This window comes from Pyricularia pennisetigena, chromosome 3 (genome assembly GCF_004337985.1).
Source record: "Pyricularia pennisetigena strain Br36 chromosome 3, whole genome shotgun sequence".
Lineage (NCBI taxonomy): Eukaryota > Fungi > Ascomycota > Sordariomycetes > Magnaporthales > Pyriculariaceae > Pyricularia > Pyricularia pennisetigena.
The window spans coordinates 5,101,974-5,119,597 of record NC_043742.1 but is presented as its reverse complement, the minus strand read 5'-3'; the positions used below and the strand labels follow the sequence as shown (position 1 = coordinate 5,119,597).

General features: G+C 50.2%; 5 protein-coding genes across 5 annotated transcripts; 2 read left to right on the top strand and 3 right to left on the bottom strand.

The window, feature by feature from the left end:
* Positions 1 to 282: 282 nt before the first annotated feature.
* PpBr36_03161 (uncharacterized protein) lies at positions 283 to 3,748 on the bottom strand (the record flags this gene model as incomplete). The annotated part of the gene is made up of 7 exons (XM_029890337.1): positions 283 to 471; positions 579 to 2,527; positions 2,600 to 2,934; positions 3,002 to 3,291; positions 3,366 to 3,409; positions 3,480 to 3,493; positions 3,600 to 3,748. The coding sequence occupies 7 exons, from the start codon at positions 3,746 to 3,748 to the stop codon at positions 283 to 285; spliced, it is 2,970 nt and encodes a 989-aa protein (XP_029754171.1).
* Positions 3,749 to 4,589: 841 nt separating this feature from the next.
* Positions 4,590 to 5,754, top strand: PpBr36_03160 (uncharacterized protein; the record flags this gene model as incomplete). The annotated part of the gene is made up of 2 exons (XM_029890336.1): positions 4,590 to 4,853; positions 4,933 to 5,754. Coding segments are annotated over 2 exons (1,086 nt in total), but the record flags the coding sequence as incomplete, so codon positions are not given.
* Positions 5,755 to 5,990: 236 nt separating this feature from the next.
* Positions 5,991 to 6,793, bottom strand: PpBr36_03159 (uncharacterized protein; the record flags this gene model as incomplete). The annotated part of the gene is made up of 3 exons (XM_029890335.1): positions 5,991 to 6,210; positions 6,308 to 6,435; positions 6,539 to 6,793. 3 exons carry the CDS (start codon positions 6,791 to 6,793, stop codon positions 5,991 to 5,993), a joined length of 603 nt encoding a protein of 200 aa, XP_029752742.1.
* A 2,215-nt stretch (positions 6,794 to 9,008) lies between these two features.
* PpBr36_03158 (uncharacterized protein) lies at positions 9,009 to 9,221 on the bottom strand (the record flags this gene model as incomplete). The annotated part of the gene is made up of 1 exon (XM_029890334.1): positions 9,009 to 9,221. The coding sequence occupies one exon, from the start codon at positions 9,219 to 9,221 to the stop codon at positions 9,009 to 9,011; it is 213 nt and encodes a 70-aa protein (XP_029752743.1).
* Positions 9,222 to 9,926: 705 nt separating this feature from the next.
* On the top strand, positions 9,927 to 11,353 carry PpBr36_03157 (uncharacterized protein; the record flags this gene model as incomplete). Its single annotated transcript, XM_029890333.1, has 2 exons — positions 9,927 to 9,954; positions 10,056 to 11,353. 2 exons carry the CDS (start codon positions 9,927 to 9,929, stop codon positions 11,351 to 11,353), a joined length of 1,326 nt encoding a protein of 441 aa, XP_029752750.1.
* Positions 11,354 to 17,624: the final 6,271 nt, after the last annotated feature.

Here is a 17,624-nt window from a genome sequence, read left to right as displayed (position 1 = left end):
AAAAAAAAAAAAAAAAAAAAAAAAAAAAAAAAAAAAAAAAAAAAGAAAACTTGTTGAGAAATCCTACCCACAGAGTGTCATCAAAAACAAATTTCAAGACATATAACTGCGACAAGTAACAGCATAAAGCGAACTTGCGGGTGTGCTTGGCCGAACACTCAAACATCGCGATTTCATAAAGCAGTACGACGAATGAGCATCTTTAGACATTATAGCGGCTTTTTCATGCTCCGGTCGCGGGACCCGAGCCAGAGAACTGCAATGTACAACGCACTAAGAAATCTATGTCGGCAGCCTATCTGCATCTGACACCACCATAATGTTACTAAAAGCCGCCGAGATTTCATGAGCTCTTGGCCCAGCATGTTCCTCAGGGGCTGTAGAGACACCTTGGGACAGCTGCTCCTCCATGAGCTTGAGAAGCACTGATGGGACGCTCTCATCGGTAGCCCGAATTGTAACACGAACCATCTGAAGAAAGGTGAAAGTATGTTAGTTGTTTGCTTGGTAATAGTCTTGCTACGGTTGTAGCCGTGTTCGGAAATCAGAGACTTCCACAAAAGAAAGCAGGGACTGACCTGTGATTGATAATTGGGTTCGAGTCTCAGCAAGCAACCATATTTGCCGCCATCTGTAGTGTGGAGCACGCTGGCACCGACAAAGTTCTTCTGATTGGGGTCAACACCGCGGAGGATACCCCATCTGAACCCCTCGAGGACCCTGCGGACGAACGGCTCTGTAAGTTCACGGTCCCTGCTGGTGCTCGTGAGATTGACAATCTGTTGTGCTTCTCTTGGGGCTCCTCCGATCTGCTTCCACCTCTTGAAGAAGTCTTCAGCTGACAAGTCTGCCGGCTCCATAAACTTGTGAAGAGCGACTGGCAGCTTCAGGGTGATGGCCTGCAGTGCACCTGCTAAATAGCTGATGCGAATCGTTGGGCTCTTCTCGAACGCTCTCTTGGCTTGGAACATGACGACCTGCTGTGACTGGCCTTGATGATTGAGATTGCTATCCGGCAAGCCTTTGACATCAATCGACAGCTTTTCCTTCTCACTCTCGTCAAGGTCGAGCGTGGTGGTGAACGAGCTAACAAGTGCCGGTGTCTTGTTCATGAAGTAAAGAATGAGACACGCCATCTCACCCCTGTACTCAGACCGAACACCGACTTGTATCTGGCCATCTTCGAACAGCACACCGTCCGGACGGAGCATGAGCTTGTTGAATCCCTTCTGCCAGCCAGGCGACAGATGTGCTGCGCTGGCAAGATTGGGTGTCTTTGTCGCCTGTGTGGTCTTTGTCATGTCCAGCCCAGAAAGAAGGTCCGAGGACCCATTGGACTGCCCATTGGCTCCGCCGTTGGCTTGTCCATTTCCGTTGGCTGATGCGCTTGTGAAAGTCCTCCTCAAGCCGGGGTTTTTAGCCATGCTTAATTCGGTAGCATCTGCGTTGGCATCCTTCCCGCCGACAACCCAGGTCCGCTTGTCGCTAGTATTTGCGTGTTTCTGGTGTAGCCGTGACAGCAAAGCAGACTGGCGTTCTGGGAAAGGCGGCATTTCGTCGCAGACGGTCCGGAGGAGATCATCAGTCGGCAGTCTCGTCAGAGCGAGGTATTCACAGGCCCGCTGCTGAAGTTCTGAATCCAGCGTGTGGCTGTAAATGTCAAAGACGTGTGTCAACTGTGGCTTGATCTCCGGGAAGAGATTCACAAATTTAACAAAGCAAGACAGTATCATTGCTCGTGTGCTAGAGGAGCATGCGTGTAGTTTTGTTTCCAAGGCCATGAACTGCTCGATGGGGCTGCACCCAGGTTCTTCGGCAATGAGATGTCCGAATTCACCGAGGATATATGTCCCAATCTTGACCAGCGTCTCATGACAGTGGTCCTGTCGGAGATATTGCAGCGACGTCTGTGCTGCGTATACTTGGAGCTCTTCGTTGTTTGTGACAATCTGTATCACACGCTGCCAAACCTCATCGCTGACATGGTCGCCAGCCATCGCTATCAGCCGCAGTGAGATATCAACGTACCACTGCACATCTGTGGCGTGCTTCTCGGTCAAGATCGCAATCTTCAGCACCATTTCCTCCCGAATGGCAAAGTCTGCGTTTTGCAGATAGTGAAGTAACTCGCCCACTATTATCTGCGCATTTGTCGAATCACACATGCTGTAGAGAAGGTCTAGACCCTTTCTCCTCACACTGATGTCGCGATCCTTTAACGAGCCCAGAATAACGTCTTGATGCTGCTTGATCGGATCGAGGGTTTCGGCACGAGCCGCCAAGTGCGTCATTGCTTCTAGGCCAAGATAACGAACATTTGTCTCTCTCGACTGGATGAATCTGCCCAGCCTTGACGAGATTTGCTTCATGAGAGCTTGCTCCGTGTCAAGGTGGATGATGAGATTGATGGCCTCGAAAAGAACCGCGTTTTGGGCATTGTTTTGTTGGACATTCTTGGAGCTTTCCAAAGCGAGATTCAGGATCTTTTGCAAAGACTCCCGAATGAGGTCTCGAACATGGCTATCCTCTGTTACTCAAAATATCAGTATAACGGACAGATCGCTCAGGCTAAAAGTTTTGGTCGACTGGTTGGGCCTACCTGACGGTGGGAAGTACTGAAGTAACCTCAGCAATTTGACTTGTATCCATGGGCAGGGAACCTTGTAGTAGAGGTAATCGCCATTGTAATCCCCATCTATGACAAGCCTCTTCAGTCTTGAAGCTGCCTTGACATAGGCCCCCTTATACTGATCAGGGTTGTCTTGAGCAAGGGCGGCGACCAAAGACGTCACTGAAAGTGCCACGCCCAAATCGACATCATCCATTAGTGATATTATCCTCTCAGCCCACTGCGGCTGCACAATATCTGGATGCTTGCGGTACAGCCTCAGAAGCGTCAAAGCTGCTTTCTTTTTAACAAACGCTTTTGAGGTCCTGGTCGTTTACGCGTTAGCTTCCAAGAGGCGACTCCAGGGGTGTTTGACGTTAGGGTCATTCTTACGGTGATATCAGCAGCCTGTGTACTTCACTGCTCAATGTCTCGCCCATCTCTCTCCCACCAACGTTCGCAATTGCATGCAGTGCCAGACAGTTGAAAAGCTCATTGTGGTCGAGTAGATCTTTCCGTATGCTGTTGACGACTAGGTGGAGTAGCTCGTGCTTCTCATGAAGGAACAAAGTCATTGCGAGGTATCCAATTTGCTTTTCCGAGTATTTATTGGCCGATATGAGGTTGACAGCCTCCAAGTGCCCAAAGTCGACGTTCCAGCCAAGAATATAGATATAGAGAAGCTGTTTAGAGTTAGCACCAGGGTCGAAAACGGCAAGGTTCGATTAGCTTTCATTTATAAAGTATATATGCTCACCTTGCAAACATATTTCTTTCTGTGGTAACCGTTGAGATTTCCGTCTGCGTCGAAAGTTAGTGAATCAGTCCGTAATACGTGGGGATACCCCCGGTTAGATTTTGTCAAGGCTACCTTTGAACTTTTGCCTGTACCACAGCGCGCGTGTGTCAGCCTATTTTCCCCTGCGCATCATCTCTGAACCGGTAGAGCAACAGAGCAGATGCGAAAGAACAAGCACCATCCAGCACCCACCTGATGTTGGCCAGCTCTTTGTTGATCCGCTTCTCTTCCAGCTCGCGAGCTCTTGCATTCCTCAAGTCGGCAATGAACTGAACGAGCCCGCGCATGTTTGAGTTGCTGCTACTCGAGCGACCAAGAAAGCCGGCGGCGGTGGAAGCCATCTTGGCGATATTGCGGAAGCTATGCGAGCCCCTCGACGTCTGAACCTCCTCCTCCTTTGAACAAATTCCGCGGCGCCGCGATTGGCCCTAAAACCATCCCCCAGCCGTTCTCAATGACCGTATTGGCGGTTCACAGCATCCAAAAGATCTCACTGCCTAGTGAAGTAGGAGTGCGATCTTTTCCGTGGAAATCGTGTCAGGCAAAGGGCGGGTGGATTGTATAACTGTCTGTTGGACGCGGGAGGGCTCTGGCGGTCGGGTAATCGAGGGGTCGAGCGCACGGGAAAGCTGGGATAGGCGGAGTTCGTGTTCTTTGTTGTCCGCAATACGATCCAAATCGAAAGACCAGGGCCCAAAGTGCTCGCCAGCTAGCACCAGTGGAAGATTATTTGCAAAGAAAAGGTTAACTGCGAAAGGGGTTTGGATACCCCAAGAGACTTCCAAACCTGAACTGGACCGGATGGCAGGGTATCGCATTACCTTAGCATATGATTCGAGGTGGAGTCTTGAACGGAGAACTCCTCCCAAGGGCCTTGGCCAAAGCGTGCGCTTTTCCGAAATGAGACTGGAACTTCGTTACCTACGACCCCTGGTACGCTTGAACCAAGAACGGTGGGTCAATCCCCGAGCCACAGGTGGCTTTCATCTTCTTTTAAACAATATTGATTGGTCAGACTAATGCCTGTCTTGGTCAGCCCGGCTGTGGGGAAGAACAAGCGTGGCTGATGTCCATGACGCTGTGGAACGAAATTGATCATTAGACCCTGCTTGCTTCAACCGTTTGCAATATTAAGAGCAGTTGGTTCTGTTATGTATTATATCTGGTTTTCCCATTCAACAGATCCTTATAAATGCTGCGAAGCCTCAAGTGGGGATAATGAGGCCGCATCTGCAGAAGATATCGGCGTTTTCGAGGGGCGTTCGTGTGCAAAGTTGGACGAGGCGCGCATATGCCTTTCAGGCCGCTGGCGGGCCCGTCTTTGAGGTCTTCAACAGAAGGACAAAATGGCTACAGAAAGAAAGAGCTGCGTCCAACCCACAACTGAGCAGACAGGCAGACTATCTGAAAGATGAAGTTGCCGTCCGGTTATGTGAACGACTATTGGTACGGTCCTTCGAAAGATATCAGGGGTCAGGCTACATGTTCAAAGTCAGCTGACCCAGCTACCTACTCTTCGATTTAGGACATCAAACGCCAATTCCCCAACGTTCTAGACCTGGGAGCCAATGCTTGCAACGTTGCCAAGGCATTGACGCGAGAGAACCCTGATCCGGATCCGGCGAATCCCATATCGCCTCCCATAGCCACGCGCATGTCCAGGCTCACCGCTGCCGATTCTTCAAGGGCTATGTTGTACCGGGATGCTGATGAGCCCTGGAACAGTAGTATGGACATCTCGCGCGTGGTATTGGATGATGAGGAGACCCTCCCGTTTGAGCCGGCTACTTTTGATCTGGTGCTTAGCAATCTGAGCATGCACTGGATCAATGATCTCCCCGGCGTCCTTGGACAGATCAACAATGTCCTTAAGCCGGATTCGCCCTTCATTGGCGCCATGCTTGGCGGTGACACTCTGTACGAGCTGCGGACGTCTTTGCAACTGGCCGAACAAGAGCGTAGGGGAGGCGTGTCACCGCACGTCTCGCCTCTGGCCGACGTGAAAGACGTCGGCGGGTTGCTGCAGCGGGCTGGGTTCAAAATGTTAACGGTGGATGTGGATGATGTTATTGTTGACTATCCGGACAGCTTTGCCCTGATGCAGGATCTGCAGGCCATGGGCGAGGGCAATGCTGTCATCGGGCGTGAGATGGGCGCCATCAGTCGAGATGTGCTTCTTGCCAGCGATGCAATCTATCGGGAGTTGCACGGAAACGAAGACGGCAGTCTCCCTGCCACCTTCAGAATCATTTATATGATAGGCTGGCGCGAGGGCGAGGGCCAGCGGCAACCTCTGCCAAGAGGCAGTGCTCAGATAAACCTCAAGGACGTCCTTGAGGCCAAATAATTTGGGTCTGACCGGTGCTGTGTACCCGGGGAGGGGAGGGGAGGGTCGGGGCTCGGTGAAGACAGCCATGTATTAGTATTCCTCGTATTATACCCTAGCTAGCGGCTGATATGTGGAGGATGAGCAGCTTTGCAATCGCACATGTATCGCATGCACCCTTGACTGTAGATTCGTCATAAAAACGTCTAATACATGCTTGCGTTCTGTTGTACCAACATCGGCCGATGCAGTGCAAATCATACCCTCCTCCAGTCAGTCATAACACGACCTATGCAGCCCAGCCCTGCAACCTCAACCACTTTCTCATGCCAGCTCAGGAGCACACTCATGCCTGCACCTGCCGACTCATTTGCTGCTCCGGGCCTCGAGCCAACCTGGCTAAAGCCTCCGGTGGCTTGAGGTGTGACTTGGGCTCGGGGGTTGCCACTCGATGACGCCGCGGCCATGCCCTTGTATCTATGTCGTCAAAAAAACAGTCTGTCAGTTCTGGCTGGTTCCTACAGCGTTTGATATACATTGAAAATCCAAGGCCGAATAGAAGAACAAGACATACATGTACTTCATGAGCACGTCCAAGAGCTCACTGCCGCCTTCTGATCCATATATTCGGTTAAGCATCGGCGTCATATCGCTAGCCTTAATTGACTGCAACACCTCGATGACAGTCTGGAGATGCGCGTCCTAAGTAGAGCCCACAAATATTGTCAGATGTATTCATAATTCGAAGGGCTTTCGTTATGCCTCGATCCCCAACATGCGGGAGCAGATATGCATGTCAACGCACCTTGACTGGTTCATCTGCCTGGTAGACAGGCATCTCTAGGCAGCCCCTTAAGGCGCCCTCGGGATCGCCTCCTCGTAGCAGTTGACGAATCTGCTGGGCGAGCTGTCGCACCTCTGCATCACTGACCTCTGGCAGGGGCGGGCGCAGCGTCGAGGTATCAAAGTTGACGCTACTGTCCTCGGTCAGTGCGTCGATGTTGATAGTGCGCCAGGCATCTGTGAGCGAGGCTGAGGTGTGATGCTGGATGATGGACATTTTTGACGGCCTGCCAGCGATCGGACAACGCGATGATCGGGTGTTAAGTCGTCTTGATCGATTTAGTCATCGGAGACTGAGGTGAAATATCCAATATACGGGAGCTTGTGGGCAGCTGGCAATTGAGGCAGGTTGGCGGTATCAATTCGCAATTGTCTGCGACGTCGTCATACGCTGGGCTGCTGCCAGTGTAGTGGGGTAAATGGCACAGTCCATCCCAGTCATTATGGATACTTGGTGCATAATACCTACCTACCCTGTACCAAGCTGATCTTTCATATTCATCAGCGCTGGATGTGAAATGATTAATTGAAGCTTCTTATTTTTCTTCCCTCATCTTCATTCCCACATCATGCAGCACAACAATATCAAAGAAAGCCCAATCAGAAATATTAGGGATGTAAATTCAGTCCGGAGTGCATTTGCAATAAAATTCGCGTTCGTTAAGATGTCTAATAGCCTGCACTCGTATATGCGCCAGGCGTTGTCTTACCAACTGCATCAATTAATTCTGGAATACGGTAAACTTGGTCCTCCCATGTTTCACCGTACATAGCGGTTGTCATACAGGTATGCTGCACTATGTACGCGAGCGTAGTAACAGGCCTCAATGCCAAGTCTACGGATCAGGCCTTTGCAGCATCAGCTGGAGCTTAAAATGATCGGGTGGCGTGAATGCCTTGCTCAGCCGAAAGTGGCTGCTACCACGTGGATCGTGGATGCTCATCAAGTTAGATTAACCAGTCGGGTTCCGATGTTGACGAAAGGCACCCAGCATGAGTTGTGCCGTGAGGAATGTACATATTAACAGCATAGCATGACTACGACCTTGTAGGTTCCGAAGCGAGTAGTTTCAGGCGCCAGCCATGTTTGGCAGTAGCATGCAATGTCTCTCCATGTAACGAAAAAGGCAATCATTTATTTCAAACCAACCCAATCTGCACCTGAGTAGTGAGACCTCACACGCCAAGAGTAAAAAAAAAGCATGTTCCTGTAAATATCCGAGCACGCCTAGCGGAAAAGCAATTGAATGGCTTGCCGGTTGTGAGTCGAAAAAGGCTTGGTTCGTTAAAAGATGTAAACCCATAGCCGGCGCCGTCTCGACCGTGAGGAATGCCGCGCCGCGCCCGTCTTGTGCCTGATATATTGGACTCCGGCTTGTCCACTGTATAACGTGGATAAGGGGTCGCTGAGGCGAGTCGCCACACTTGGATGCCTTGATTTCTAGGGGTACTGCGACTGGAAAATAGATGGGACGTAATCAAGGCAGCACCCAGTTCGGCGGAGGAACTGATAGCAGGTTAACGTACTATGGTAGAGACAGCAAAGTGGAGATGCCATCCCATCCGCCAATTTCGGCAAAACAGGATGTGGCCGATTTGGAGGAGCCCGGGACAACGCCGTGATTCGCCAGGACTTAGATTGACAATTCCGTTCAAGCAGCGCCGCATACTTCAGCCGGACCCGGCAAACAGGTATTTAGAGCGAGATGGCTGTGGCTGATAAAGAAAAGTACTGTAGGCTCTTTACCTGAGGAAACATGTAATCGTGCCCAGAGCAGGAGGATTAAAAATAAGTAAACCCAATAAAAATAAACTCCAAATCTTACCCCTTATGGGAGGATTCTGGAGAAACGAAAATCGCTCGCATGATCCAGCACCATCCTTGGCGGGCTAAGCTTAGTTGGGATATGTGCCCCATATTTGTCGTGATGTGGTGGTGGGCATTGAACCTTTGAGTTCTCAATGGCAGGCAATGCGCGGTTTGTTATACCGGAGGTATAACCTAATTAAATCCCCTTACCGTATCTGGGTAAGGTACCCAGGACAGCTACCTTTCTCGGGAAAGGTACATAGGGATATAAGCGGGTAGGTAATCTTGGGTATGTTGCTCTACCTAATGTAGACTCAGAAAACAGGTGCTTGATGGACTCAAATTGCCTACCTGGGCAAGCTAAGTAGTAGGAAAACCCCCAAGTTGTACAATTCGACAAGGTGGTAGCAGACTCGTGTTGTGAAGATTGGCGGAATATATTAGACCAATCGAACATTAAGAATGCTTTACAGATGCGAATGGGAAATCTGCCGCGATTGGGATAGAAGCGGATGCACAACCTGCAAGTGCCCACCAACTCCCGTCCAAAAAGAGGGGAATGAACGGCCTCTGCACCATTGTGGGTTGAAACTGGCGAATAGCAGGACGTAGGCTTGTTTCGCTAGAGCAGAATTGAGGATTTGCCGTCCCACTCAGCCAAGGTCCCTACGCGCTGCGCCCTGGCCAAGCTGGGCCGGCGACGCCCTCTGGACTGGGCTGACCCTAGCTGCTGCTGAATTTGTCCCCCTGACCCCTGATGGTCTGGCCTTTCGCCCCCCCACCCGCCGTTGTTCCATGTTTCCCAATTTGCTGACAATCTCACTACGAACTGCATCGATCTGCCAGACCTTTTTCCTCCTTTGCTTCCTTCTGCCCCATCGCCTTGCCAGCGACCACGAAGCCGCCCGACGACAATCACCAAAACAGACGTGGCGACAGCGACAAAAGACGATAAACGCCATCGTACGCTACTTGCTGCGAGACCGACGTTTACTTTTTTTTTTCAATTCTTACCCCGACCAGCCCTGGGAAGTGCAAGGGAGGCTTGGTCCGGTCCTTGGGCTATTCTTTTCCCGTTCTTGGTACGCCTCATAACTGTTGGCCTGCCATACCCTCTTTCCCGCGGAGCTAGTCTCTACAGCCACTCGCTTTCTCCTATTTTCCTTTTGGGAGCGCCGCCGCCCACGCGTCCGCCTCTCAAATCCTGTGACGCTGAATATCTCTGCAACGGACGACATTCTTTTTTCAAACACGTTCTTTTCGGACAAACTTTCTTTCGTTCTATCAAACTACCTACACAGTGGGTTGGGTTACCAGGACCGACCGAATTAAAAACAAGGCGTCGATTGAGCCGAACAATTGGGGGGCATTGAATTCGATCAATCCCTGGTCCGACCGAACCAGTCGACACGGCTAGAGTCCCGTCCAACGAACGCCCTCTGCGAACTTTGTCGATTGTATCTCTCTTATTGAATACAAATTTGGTTTTGTTCACCTGCGAGCAAGAGCCTTTTCTGGCTCCAACCAAACCACGATCATCATGGCCCATCTCGCGATGTCCGGTGCGGGTGAGTCTGGGCGCTAACGCTTTTCCACCTTGTTACCACTTGTTGAAAGCATGCACTTGTGTGCTTTCGTTGTGTTCATGTTGCTTACTTGCTTTACTTAGTACCCGTCGCTACCTTACTTCGCCGAGAGGCTCAGTGCCCCGACTTCGTCTCGACCGATTGTCCAGTACCAGGGCCTTGCAACCTGCAGTGTCCACAGGGACAGTCATGTCAGAGGAAGAGTTCTAGCCCGTGCAACTGTGCAACCAACTTCTGCGGCGCTGATCCGACCGCTATCACATCGCCAAGTGCGTCTCAGTCGTCGCAGGTATCTTCCAACAGTGGTGGCCCGAGCGTAGGCGCAATCGCTGGTGGTGTTATAGGAGGTGTGGCTGCAATCGGCTTGATCACGTATCTGGTCTGGAGGTTCTGCATCAAGACCAAACGGGGCCCGATGGAGCGCGAATCTTGGCTTGAAGAAAAGCGAAACAGTGATCTGGAGGCCGACGATGACATGACAGCAAGGAGGACGAATCGCTCGTCAACGCACACGTCACACTCTGTCGCATCCACTGTGCTCACGCGAGCCTCGAACATCATCCAGATCGCCTACATCCCGGGTGTAACGAACAGGGCCACACCAACGTCACCAACGCTACTTGTTCCCCCGGTCCCGCCGATTCCCATCTCTGTCTCGCAGGCCAGCACCCCTTCGGCCCCTGAAGACCAGCATTTCTTCATGCCTAGCGACCTGCGGCCTGACTCGACCTATTCAGCTATGACTGGTTACACGGACCGTACCTCATTTGCCCGTACCTCGTATGCTCCACGCTCAAGTATTGCTTCCACAATCTACGGCAAGAATGCAGTAATTGTAGCGCCGGCGCAGACTGGCATGCGGGCCAAGCCAGCCATGGTTTCTGTGAAGTCGACGGGCAGCGGGGCGAGCACTGGCTCCAGCACTCCACCTGTTCCGGACATCGATTTCGAGAAGTATGGCACTGTCAGGCCGCCGAGTCCTGCAAACAGTACTTTCAGTGTTGGTTCAACCTTTTTGAACAACGCGAGCGCTCACACAGCCATGGCCGCTCGACCTCAAGTTGTTCGCGTCGGAAGCGTTAGCAAGAAGTCTAGCAATCTGGCCAGGACCATAAGCGCCGCTGATTCCACTCCATCTTCGATCACGGCCGAATCTCCAAGTCGCTCATCGGCCACCGGAAATACGGAACATTCGTTTTCCAACGCAGACCAAGGTCCTTTCGCTGATCCACCCAGGCCATCCACAAACAGGAGTAACAAGGCCATAAGTGCGGTCATTCAGGAAGCCACCCGTCGTGCCTCTCAGCGAGACGTGACAGCTCCGAGCAGGTCTGACAGGGAAAGAAGTCCCTTTGGCGATGAGCATGTCACGCGGGATTGATGAGAAATGGCTTTGTGATTATTAGCGTGTTTTGTTCATTCGCTACCCGAGTCTCTTGATGCTAGGCTCGTGTGGATTTTCACTTCTAGTATCTACTTATATCGATATCGACAGACCATGTTTGGTGCTATTTTAAGTCGCTTCGATTTCATGCCACTTATTCTTTTTTCTTTTCTTTTTTTTCTTTTTGTTTGTCTCCCATGTCGGGCTATGCTCGCCCCTTTTTTTTTTCTTTTTGGATCACTGAGATACCGCGAAGGACAGAAACATACATCTGCCTTTGAAAGTGGCATATTGGATTGCCCGGACGTATATGTCAATACAATTGCAGACCACTACTTATCTTGCTGAGTGAGCCAACTGTGATGTCTTATCTGCGGTACTACCCGACATTGGACCTGATGAGGTTATTTTTCACGCGCAAGATTATTCAGTGATGTTGCTCATATGACAGTCAATAGAATCAACACTGCCAACTGCAAGTCAGATCGACAGATGCTCTCTTCCCAGGGCAACCAATCCAGGTAAGCTACTTGAAGTTGCTATCTGCAAAATGACAGTTTGGCTTTCACATAGCTCGAGGGTGGATGGTCCAAGTCATGATACCAGCCGGCTGAGTACTTGAACCCCATTTCTTTCCGTGTCCATTACCTCGCACGGCTGTACTCCCAGTACAGCTATGGAAAGAACAACAAGCTTCTACGGGGATATCTTGGCGTGCATGGTTCCCGCCATCGACCGATATTCTCTTTTTGGCAACGACAGCCGTGAAGGGAGGAAGAAGGGTATCGGTGGCAAAAGATTGCAGACTTCCCGACAAGCGGCGGTTACCGTAGTACAGGTTGTCGGCATCGGCCAGCTCAGGTCATTGATTGCCACGTGGCTTTCCGTGTCTGTGTGGTCTCGCACGACTACGCCCTGGAACAGCGTACTCGGGAGCGGGAGAACAGGAAATATGTTATTGGACTTGATATGTATCATGAGAGATGATAAGGCAGCACGGATGCGCCTGTTACCCGTCGTGATCCGTACATTATGGGTACCCTTCAGGTCCTTCTGGATACTTGCAGGTTTGGCTCCTTGGGTGTGTACATACGTCACTGAAAGGCAGTTGGTCATATACATCCAGCCGTTTGAAGCGAAGGATTTCAGACAACCGCATGCGAATACAACGCTGTTCAAGCGGCGGATTACATTTGATCCTAGAATATATATTTGTGTATCATGTGGGAGCCCTGGACATCCTCATAACCCTGAAGTGATGCAAAACAGCAAGGTATCTAAGCTCTCCAAGACACACTGGGTATACATACTTAGAGTCGACAGTCCTCTAAAGACACGCAGTCACACGGGCTCGATTATGATACATGACAGGATCGAGTACTGTCAGGGACTCATTCATCCCCCCTGAGCATGGATGCAATACGACAACGTCCGAACCATCAATCAAAATATTCGTGAAAGCCCGTGGGGGGAACAGGACGGCCGTATACATTGCACACATACACCAATATGTTTCTGCTGAGACATATACCAGGCCATCATCTATTTCTGGCGGACATATCGTTTCCCTTGGAATATTAGGGTAGCCGCATGAGGCAAGTCTGCAAAGGGAAAGGCCGGGAAGGCCCGGTCATGCGCCGGTTGCCTGTATTTCAAGCACGGCCACCTGCTTTTGAACCCTCCCCTTGATTGGACAAGAGACCAACGCTTTGTAATTGACAGGACCGTCGCACATAGATAAAAGGCCTGATCAAAAAAGGGGGGACTCACGGAGTGACTCCTGGGTGAATCGACAGGCCACATGGCAAGGGGGGTTCTTTTTCCCAGGGTTCTCGACCAGAAGGGAAGGTGCCGATCCTTTCCCTCTCAGTAGTCCGGAACCGCCGCGAAATATCGGAAGGCACCCCCACGCAGGTTTGTGTAAGGGTTGACTGCCGGTGAAAGGGTTGGCTTCCGGGGCGGTGGTCTTCCTGCATCGGACGTGGGGGAGGGGGAGGCGGAAAAATAAATAAAATAAAAATAAAATAAAAAAGGCCCGTACTACTCCTTGTTGATTTCCGGACCCCCGGCAGATGATACTGTAAACGTATGTGTGATGAGTTGCTCTCCTTCTCAGCCATCACATTACGCACAGCTAAGGGGGCCTGGTAAGAAACTCATCGAAAACTCGTCAAGTTCGACCGACCCGGGAACTGGGTTCATCCGCGAAATTCCGATCCGTGTAAGCCAACTTTTTTTTTCTTTTTTTTTTTTTTTTTTTTTTTTTTCTCTTTCTCTTGGTTTCCTGCACGAAGCAATAAGCCGCGTCCTGGGCGGGTGATGAATATTATTGCTCACCTCATCGCTGAAAAGTACCTAAAGGCTCAACTAAGCAGTGTTGCTTGGCCGGTAACACAAAGGTGTCAAAAAGCACTATCACGTAGGTGTGTACTACGAGGTACCCAGCCTAGCACGTATCCAAGGGGCAGCACCAAGCGAGAGGCACAGCTTTGCGCTAGCCGACATCACAACAAATAAAGATGGCTGCTGAAGGCAGAGGTCAGAACTAGTACAGAGCTAGTGCCGGGACGGCGCGCAGGGCGGAGCTATCGCCATCATGCCAAGATTTGATTGTCCTTCCTACGTGATAGGGCCAGGGTAACTTGCATCTCCCTGGCCCGAAGCGTGCTTCGGTGAAGCTATGGTGTGTGCTGACGAATAACCACTCGTTTTTACAACAGATACTTTTTTAACTGATTTGAATGAGCGAGAGCTGTCTTTATTTTACCTATTTTGATCGGGACCAACAAGCACAAAAACGTGGTTCATCGGAACCCCACCCAAAAGGTACGAGAGAGGCGAAAAAAAAACTTTGTCAAATAAATTGTCGTCCACGTCCTTCAGCTGCCCTGCACCCTTGATTGATAAGATGGACAAGATGACAGCCTGTTGAGAATTATGCGAGTAACCCTTACATCAGGATGCTGTTCAGGGGAGAACAGAACCTGTTTGCCGGAAATGCTCTCGCCGGCGTAATATACCCTTCCTGGTAAGCGGCCGCTATGCAGCCAGCCTTGTAACCCCATTATCGCGAGCTTTAAATTGTGAATACGGACTGTGAATACGGAGGTAAACAACCGCAGTGGCCAGCCAATACTCGAGAGGTACTTTTTTTTCCTCTCTCTCTTCTTGCATGATATTATACACGAGCCCGCGTAGTCAGCCTGTTAGTCAAAAAAATAAATAAATAAATAAAATAAAAATAAAACGAGAAAAGAAAAAGGTGGAGAGCGTAACGTCAACCAGACAATGCTTGAGAGGCACGGTTTTCCCCAAAATCGAGCTTGACTAAAACCCACCCACTCGCTTGCCTGCCTGCCAGTCTGTTCCAACCAGGTGCAGATTTTATGGAGGCAAAACAAAAAAGGGGGGAAGGCGCAGGCGGCGAGGCTGACGGGGGTTGGTTTGAGAAAAAGAGCACAACTGCATCCTGTCCGTCGCTCTGAAGCAAAGCCGACCGCCAATGCCGCCTCAAACGGCGGTAAGGGCTGAGATGGAGCCTCGGGGAGGGCGGCACTGCGTACCTGTTCCCCAATCCCCGCTTGAGAGGTATTAGACCAGGCAGCCCACTCACGGCTTGGTCCCCCGGTGCCAATTCGAGGGCATCATCGGATCCGCCCGGGGGGATGCGGGGCAGACATCATGAGTTGGATTTTTTTTTTTATTATTTTGTATTGGCAACGTATACAGTAGCAGTACCCGAGTGCAAGGGCGGACGAGCAACGTCTGAAGGGCGGGCCCGGACGAGCGGGACCTCGAGTAGTTCTAGATGTACCGTACAGCCCTGACTGAATGTGACTGTCAATGTTACAGAGAGAACGAAAGAAGGGTTCGCGGCAAGTATGCTCTTAACTGGGATACATAGAAATAAGTGATCCACGTTCCCAACGTCGCGGCTCGCTGCTCTCCACTCCGGGAAACGCGCCGGGTGCGCGGGCCAGTAGCGCTCGGAAATGTAAGCCAAAAAGCCGTATTAAAAGGCGGGTAATAGCAAACTAGGGTAGCCATTTCTTTTCTTTTTTTTTTTTTTTTTTTAATGCGGGTGCCTTGCTTGCTCTTCACTGCCCACGCAAGTTAGGTCAACTTGTGTGGGATAGATCAACAATGGGTAAAAAAGAGGTCTTGCCTTATTTTCTCCGTTTTCCGCTTTGATCACCAAGTCTTTTTTTGGTTTTTGCATTCAATATCCTCCACATTGATCCGAATGAGCGTCGATCATCAAATGGTGTATTCCCTTACTTTGTAGGCAAGTCAGTTTTTTTTTTTTTTTTTTTTTTTTTTTTTCGGGGGTCCTTTATAAGCGAGAATGAGAGAAAATAAAGGTTATCTGACACAATGAAATGATGAAAAATAAAATAAAATAAAAATACAGCTACCTGGTTGGTAAACGACCCTCCTGGTCTGCCCCATTGTGCAGGATTACAGCTTCACCGTGGTAGCATTGCATTACATGGGCAAGCTAGTCACAGGCGGGATTGATGGAAGGAGGGGCCGGCGCAACGTTCATGACACGTTGTGTTTGTCAGATGGGGTGCTTTTTTTTTTTTTGATGGATGTTTCTTATCCGGGTTCGGTCCACCTCGGCTGTCAATTGGTTATGGGGTGGGGTGGACAATATAGTATAGTACAGTACAAGTACAATATTCTCATAATCGACCCCTTGTATTTTACAAACTCTCTGGGTGAGTAAAGCATAACAAATAAACGGGAAAGGGAGTCGGATTGCTTCAAGGGCAACGCAGGCGGCCAGACCCCTAGAAGTCGTAGCGCGTTTGCAGGTTAATGGAGAGAAAAAAGAAAAGAAAAGAAACAGAAAGCTTTTTGAGATTAGGGAACATGCGACTGGTTAACCAGCCAATTCCCACATTAGAATGGAGACGGATGGGTCAGTTAGTACGTAGTAGGAAAGGCATAGCGGATGGACGATGCACAGACCACATCAAACTGCGCACAGGTAATGGCGGGTTTGGGTTGGGTTGGGTTCGAGAGTTCTTTGACCAGCTAGCTAGCAAAGCTGTCTGGCATCACCTACGCACGAGCCAAGTCGGTAGACCTTAACTGAGGTTTGCGCATACGTTAACCAGTTATAGCAGGCGCCTGATAAAAGCCAAGCCCAGATTGGAATCACACGCGGGTGGGTGACGACACAGTACATAACAACAGTACAATTAAGAGCAAAAAGAAAGAAAGTGACGACTACCCCCATACAGCCGCGACACTTTGCCGCTATTGAGAGCCGCGCCAGCGCCAACCCATGAATGGACAGGGGACTTTGAATAAACTAAAGTAAACAGTAACCGAAAACCAAAGGTATCGAACCCGACCAGCCAAGCCATCTTGACATGACGAAATTACCCGATCCAACCCACTTGAACCAGTCGGACAACGATTGCATCCTTCTGCGTACCTACTACCTATACGCATGGCAAACGAAAAGAAAGCGCCGACGCAGCCAACTTCTCGCCTGTTAAAATCTCCCTAATTAGATGTGAATGGATGGGTGTCTTGGGGGTTGGTATTTGCCTGCCGAGTGAATCTTTCTCTTTGGGAACTTGTTGGCGGGACATTGTCTCTCTTTCTCTCACTGTCTCTGTCTCTCTCTCTCTCTCTACCTCCATCCCTTTTTAGCCAACCCCCTTGTCCAAAAGAGGATGACCAGGGGGCGGTTCCGAGGGAACAAATCCATAACATCAACCGGCCCCGCCGACTTACTACTCAACGCAAAAAGTATCAGATCCTGCCCCGAGCAATTTTACCGGGCTGCCGACTACAGAGGTTGATGTGCAAGTTGTGCACAGTAGGAGAAAAAAAAAAAAAAAAAAAGGAAACAATGATGATAAACAGAAGAAAAAAGAATCTTGCGGAGTCTCCTTCCCCTCCTACCCCCTAATAAGCGCCGGCAAGGGGGAAGGAGGGGACTTTGTCGAGAATGAATCCCAAGGCCATGGACGAGGGACCAACAAGTGCCGTAGCGTGGCCGACTTGTGAGACCCGCACGCACACAAGTCATCCAAATGGTGAGGGACCATCTCTGCTGCCGGGCAGGGGATTATGTTTGGAGTATATACACCTAACTAACCAACCTACAGTACTCTCCTACCCCGTCGCCTCTTTTGTTCGTTTTGCGTGAACGAAAAAAAAAAAGTTGACAACAAAGTAAGATTAAACAAACAAAACGACCTGTGAGCTACCAAAAAGACAGGCTTCCCTCGGTCAGAACTCCGATTGA